The sequence below is a fragment of the Monopterus albus genome, unplaced genomic scaffold (genome assembly GCF_001952655.1).
Source record: "Monopterus albus unplaced genomic scaffold, M_albus_1.0 scaffold531.1, whole genome shotgun sequence".
NCBI classification, from domain to species: Eukaryota; Metazoa; Chordata; class Actinopteri; order Synbranchiformes; family Synbranchidae; genus Monopterus; species Monopterus albus.
Window position 1 is genome coordinate 136,476 of NW_018128411.1, and position 6,970 is coordinate 143,445.

General features: G+C 43.2%; 1 protein-coding gene across 1 annotated transcript in view; it reads right to left on the bottom strand.

The window, feature by feature from the left end:
- The window catches only part of pck2 (phosphoenolpyruvate carboxykinase 2 (mitochondrial)), a 35,037-nt gene that overhangs the window by 24,505 nt on the left and 3,562 nt on the right, over positions 1-6,970 (bottom strand). Inside the window, exon 2 of the mRNA XM_020588351.1 lies at positions 5,242-5,454. Within this exon, the coding sequence (XP_020444007.1) occupies positions 5,242-5,454 (213 nt within the window). The remainder of the gene's footprint in view (positions 1-5,241; positions 5,455-6,970) is intronic.

Below are 6,970 nucleotides of genomic sequence, written 5' to 3' on the forward strand. Positions count from 1 at the left end.
GGGGGGCATTGGAATAGCAGTTTGGGATTATAGAGTTAAGGTATCGCAAGTTTTGGTGTCTAAAACAAGTGATTTGACTGGGATACACTCAACAGTCAAGCGCACAGAATCTCTGTGTAGGAGCTTCTTGATTGGGTCAGTCATGTGGGCGCTGCGCCATTCACTGAAACTTGTTGATACGCGTTTGTCTAATTTTCTACTATGGCACTAAACCTATGCAATCAGTGGAACCAATGCAAACCCGGCACTTTGGGGTAGGCACTGTATGCAGCGGCCATGAAATGACGAGGGAAGGTTCTTAAGGAAAACGAAGGGAAAGAATTAGAGAGATTTAATAACTGGGTTGAAGAAATGCAAGATAAGGGAATGTTTGGAGACCGTGAATGGGCTCCGCCGAAAGTGAGTGATTTAACGCTGTTTTTAAAGCAAGCTGCAAGGAGCGTTGAATAAGCGTTGGTTTTCCTGCGGGAGCTCTGGCTCTCTGAATCCAGCGCTGTAAAACTTGCTTGTAATCAGACTTTCAGTAAACTTTCTGTTGATTTTAAACAGTCCTCTCCTGTCTTCACTTCTCGTGCTTCCAACAAAAGAATCGGGTTATTTTCTAACATACCCAATATACGTGATTCTGATTTCTACGCTGACAGTTTCTGTGCTGTAGATTTCATTATGTACGTCGGTTATATGTCTTGTTTATTTTATGGAGACTTCCCCGCTGACAGTTCCTGTGCGGTGGATGTAGTGGTCCCTATGTGCACCAGCTAGAACGGTGCATGTTTTCCCCAACCAAAAACCATGGTTTAATAGGGATATAAAACATAATCAGGAAGAGACGAGGTTTTTAAGTCAGGGGACCAAGCGGAGTACAGGAAAGCCTGGTATGAGCTACAGAAGTTCATCAGAGCTGCAAAGAGAGCATACTTCCAAAAACTGGAGAGCTACTATATGAATAACAACATGCGCAGTATTTGGCAAGGAATTCCGGCAGTCACTAACTACAGTAACAAATCAACAAACACAGCCCCCCCAACATCAGTCACCATGAAGTGCTTAGAGAAACTGGTCCTGACACACATTAACCACATGGTCCCGGACACTGTAGACCCCCTCCAGTTTGCCTACCGCCCCAACAGATCAGTGGATGATGTGACGACTCTGGTTTTATTCTATACCCTGAAACACCTGGACAACAGCAGTATGTATGCTAGGATGCTCTCCCTGGATTACAGTTCTGCATTCAACACCATTTGCCCGGGCAGGCTGATTGGGAAGATGACGGACCTCGGTGTCCCAACTCGCACCTGTAACTGGATTCTGGACTTCCTGGCTGAAAGACCACAGGTGGTCAGAAAGAGAGGTCGGGTGTCTGCTGAGCTCACAATCAGCACAAGCTCACCGCAGGGCTGCTGTCTCAGCCCCAAACTCTTCACCCTGTACACCCACGACCGTGTCTCCAACCATGACACCACCACCATCATTAAATATGCTGATGACACCACCATTCTGGGCCTCAACAAAGGGGGAGATGAGTCGGGTTACAGAAGCTTGGTGAACAACATTCTTGTTTATGGAGAGGAGAATAACTTCATCCTCAATATAAACAAGACAAAAGAAATAATAGTAGACTTCAGGAAGAACCCCTCCCCTCTGCTGCCTCTGACCATCAAAGGGACTGAGGTGGAGAGGGCTGACAGCCACAAGTTCCTGGGCCTGCAGGTGACATCTGACCTGAGCTGGTCACTAAACACAGCTGCCACAGTGAAGAAAGCTCAGCAGTGGCTATACTTCATCAGGCGGCTCAGAAAAGCTGGGCTAAACAGTCACCCTCTCATCCAGGCTTATAGAGGACTGGTAGAGAGCATCCTCACTACTGGCATCACAGTCTGGTATGGTAACACCACACAGGCAGAGAGGAAGGCTCTTCAAAGGGTCATAAAGACTGCAGAGAGGATCATTGGACCGCCTGCTATGGACACAGTATGCACACAGCGCTGTCGTAAAAGGGCAGAGAACATAATTGGGGATCCACGCCAGCCAGCTCACACTCTGCTTAGACACAAAAATTGCGCCTACAGCCTGAAGCCCAGCAGGGCGGACAGTATCACACACAGAACTAGACTTCACAACATCTTTTTCCCTGCCGCAGTAAGACCAATGGCAAATACAAAAATGTGAGAATATATGTGCAATAACCCCTTACTAGACATGCGCAATAATAATACAGAAATGTTCCACAAGGTATTTTTGTAAGAGCATCTCATCAACAGTGTTCTCACCATTTTGCCACATTTCAGGCCTCCAAACATAAAGATATAAAACTGTCATTTTTTGTGAAGAATCAACAACAAGTGGGACACAATCATGAAGTGGAACGAAATTTATTGGATATGTCAAACTTTTTTAACTAATAAAAAACTGAAAAATTGGGCGTGCAAAATTATTCAGCCCCCTTAAGTTAATACTTTGTAGCGCCACCTTTTGCTGCGATTACAGCTGTAAGTCGCTTGGGGTATGTCTCTATCAGTTTTGCACATCAAGAGACTGAAATTTTTGCCCATTCCGCCTTGCAAAACAGCTCGAGCTCAGTGAGGTTGGATGGAGAGCGTTTGTGAACAGCAGTTTTCAGTTCTTCCCACAGATTCTCGATTGGATTCAGGTCTGGACTTTGACTTGGCCATTCTAACACCTGGATATGTGTATTTGTGAACCATTCCATTGTAGATTTTGCTTTATGTTTTGAATCATTGTCTTGTTGGAAGACAAATCTCCATCCCAGTCTCAGGTCTTTTGCAGACTCCATCAGGTTTCCTTCCAGAATGGTCCTGTATTTGGCTCCATCCATCTTCCCATCAATTTTAACCATCTTCCCGGTCCCTGCTGAAGAAAAGCAGGCCCAAACATGATGCTGCCACCACCATGTTTGACAGTGGGGATGGTGTGTTCAGGGTGATGAGCTGTGTTGCTTTTACGCCAAACATAACATTTTGCATTGTTGCCAAAAAGTTCGATTTTGGTTTCATCTGACCAGAGCACCTTCTTCCACATGTTTGGTGTGTCTCCCAGGTGGCTTGTGGCAAACTTTAAACGACACTTTTTATGGATATCTTTAAGAAATGGCTTTCTTCTTGCCACTCTTCCATAAAGGCCAGATTTGTGCAGTATACGACTGATTGTTGTCCTATGGACAGAGTCTCCCACCTCAGCTGTAGATCTCTGCAGTTCATCCAGAGTGATCATGGGCCTCTTGGCTGCATCTCTGATCAGTCTTCTCCTTGTATGAGCTGAAAGTTTAGAGGGACGGCCAGGTCTTGGTAGATTTGCAGTGGTCTGATACTCCTTCCATTTCAATATTATCGCTTGCACAGTGCTCCTTGGGATGTTTAAAGCTTGGGAAATCTTTTTGTATCCAAATCCGGCTTTAAACTTCTCCACAACAGTATCTCGGACCTGCCTGGTGTGTTCCTTGTTCTTCATGATGCTCTCTGCGCTTTAAACAGACCTCTGAGACTATCACAGTGCAGGTGCATTTATACGGAGACTTGATTACACACAGGTGGATTCTATTTATCATCATTAGTCATTTAGGTCAACATTGGATCATTCAGAGATCCTCACTGAACTTCTGGAGAGAGTTTGCTGCACTGAAAGTAAAGGGGCTGAATAATTTTGCACGCCCAATTATTCAGTTTTTTATTTGTTAAAAAAGTTTGAAATATCCAATAAATTTCGTTCCACTTCATGATTGTGTCCCACTTGTTGTTGATTCTTCACAAAAAATTACAGTTTTATATCTTTATGTTTGAAGCCTGAAATGTGGCAAAAGGTCGCAAAGTTCAAGGGGGCCGAATACTTTCGCAAGGCACTGTAAAAATTACTGCAGGTAGTGCAATGTAGGCCTAACTTCACAAAGGTTTATTCAGCTACTGTACAATGCTGACAAAATACTAAAGTACAGCTAAAGCTTATATATGTAAGGCTCCTGACAAAGGATCTCCCAGTTCTCCCAGGTCATTTTTCACAGAAACACCTTTTTATATTACACATATAATAAAAAAACAAAAAAAACATTTTGAGTTGGCTATTCACAAAGGTACAACACAAAATGCTAAAAGCTTGAAGGAGTCATTGAAGCTGATTATCATCTCTGTTCATGAGTCTGCTATATGCAACTCATGGTGCACGGTTACAGGAAACACTTGTTTTAGGTTAATGTTGCCAGGGAGGTTCGACCAGTTATTAAATCCAAGAATTCACTTAATGTTTTTCCACCTGCATTGGGTGTGTTCAGAAAAGACACAAAATATTATAACTGTGTGTCATTAGCTAAAGCACATTGTGTATATATGTGTAACTTTGATGAAGGTCATGTTTTATGACAAATCAATGAAACCAGGTCATTCCAAAGGGTTCAGATACTTTTTCTCACCACTAAACATGCAGTACATGCCTGCAATAGTTAGTCATTTATCTTAAAATGTGAACTATTTATAGACATACACACCACGAGAGGAGGGAGACATCTCTGTTCAGGAGAGCTTTTGCTGCAGACTTACTGTTTTAACTCTACCACACTGTTACGCATCAAGAATCGTTACTCTTCTATAAGCGATATAACCACATGGGCTCAGGTAGACTTTGGCTCACCTTTGTCAGGCACTACAATACATAGTTAATCCGTAAATGATGCTTAAAACTGTGCTGTGCCAAAAGGAAGCCCTATGTCAACAGTGGCCAGACGGCGACTGCTCTGGGCTCAGAGGCATCTGGGATGGACCATCACACAGTGGAAACATGCACTGTGGTCAGACCAAGCACTATTTCAGGTCTTTTTGGAAGGAATGGACGCCGTGTGCTCTGGACCCAAAGACAAAAGGACCATCCAGGCTGTTACTGCTGTATTGTTTTCAATGTAATATTAGGACACAGATGATATTAATGGCAGGAGCTATGATGCGAGATTGACTCTATTGCTATGTAAAATGAGTGAAGGCAAGGAGTTACTGGATACCTCTGACCCCATCCTGATATACATTAGATCTTTGCTTTTCTGTAAAATACAGTGGAAAAGCAAAGCAGAACCAACCTCCCTTGCCCTAAAAGTTGATTTTATAGGAAGTTCCAGGTTACTAGTCATTATGTACCTGTAAGGAAAAGAGGCTTTTATTTTTTTATGTATGTACATATATTTATATATATACATATATATATATATATACACACAGTATGTGTAGATGGAGCCCTTACCAGTTGGTATATTTGGGAAGCTTCTTGACCATCCCGTCCCTCTCCAGACATGCCAGAATGTTGGCCGTTTCCTCCGGTGTTCCTGTCACTACATGCACGTTGCTGGGCTTACATTCTTCCAGTGCTCCCTTCACAAACTCAGCTACTGCTGGGGGCAGCGAGGAAGAGGAAGCAAGGGCCCGAACCCAGACACTTGCCCCAAGACTACTCTGCCTGGAAAAGGAAGAGGATTTAAGAGATCGTTCACTTTTTTTGACTCGTTACTACTGACCACATGGAATTGAACAGTGGATTGTACAATTACTCCTGTACATAAACTAAACTACTTTTTGGAGATGACTACACAAACAACTACACTGTCTGTAATGTTCAAGTATTGAATATTAATAATTTTCCCCATACGCAGCCAAAGGGTTACATAAAATTGGTGAGCTGATACTAAAGCAGTCATCAACACAGGGATACGATGATTTCATTTAATAGTAGGAGATCATTGAAGCAATTTAAATCTACAACACTCATGAGTGGAGCCAAGGGGTAGCTCTCACCAATGAGTAAAAGCCAGTCTGATAGTCACTCATTACTTTAATAGACCTACACTGTCCTACTAGTCAAAAACCAGCAGCTAATTTTGCTTGTTTGCTTGCTTTGGCTGTTGTTTCATCAATCCAGGTGTTCCGTCAGATTGATTTATGCCCCTCCCAGCTGGCTGGACTGGGTGTGTAATTAAATGTACATTATGCAAACTCATTCATGCAGGTAGTCACGTAAATCTGGTTGTACAAAGAGCACGTGCAACAGGCACGCTGCTGTAGTGAGGAAAGTCTAATGGATTAAACTTTCTCTAAACAGGTGACTATTCCATACCAGAGCAGCTTACTATGACCAGACTCCAGATGTGCTGAAAAGGCCAACTTGACAAACTGTGACAGACAGAATTTTATAACCTTGGATAACTTGGATTTCCTAACCACTTGGGTGGCTGTATCTTAGGCTGTAGTACTCACAAGAATGATCCCCTTTTGAGTATATGAAGGAAAAATGTCACATGAACAAAAGTGTAATGTCATTTGGATTTTCACAAACAAAAAGAGCTTTTGACATAAAAAACAGTTTCTCCCCTTTGGCCTTTTATTGGACAGCAGAAGCGTGTAGCCATGCTAGCAGTTCTGCAAGGCTGCATTCAGACAGAGATTTGCCCTGCATAAAAAGGTCAGTGGTCACAAGAGCAGTACAGACATGAGATGACAGTGACCTCCGACTGGTGACCACCAAAATCTTATCAGTTCATCCTTAAATCCAAGTGGATGTTTGTGCCACATTTTAGGATATTCTTATAAGATGTTCCAGAGATACCGAGAACAGGACAGACAAACAGACAACCCAAAAACATAGTGGCAGGGATGTCGCTCTTTGCAAGTTGGCTCACTCTTATGACGTTATGTTCATGTAGCTCCCCCCCTCCAGGGGGGGCCAGGCTCAGTGCCAGCATCGGGACTCATTAGGTAGCGTTCCAGTTTGCTCTTTTCTTTATGCCTTTCAGTGAGAAGGAAGGCATCTGCATCAGGGCTTTGCTGTTCACAGAAACTACCCAAAGATTTTCAGTGTTTTTTTCCCAGTAGGAGAGGTGGTGTTGCAGCAGCTCCTCCTTCTGCCCTGCTTCTTCTGTTCCAGCTGAAGGCCCTACTTGGGATTGACGTGGGCCATACAGTGGTGTGAAAAAGTGTTT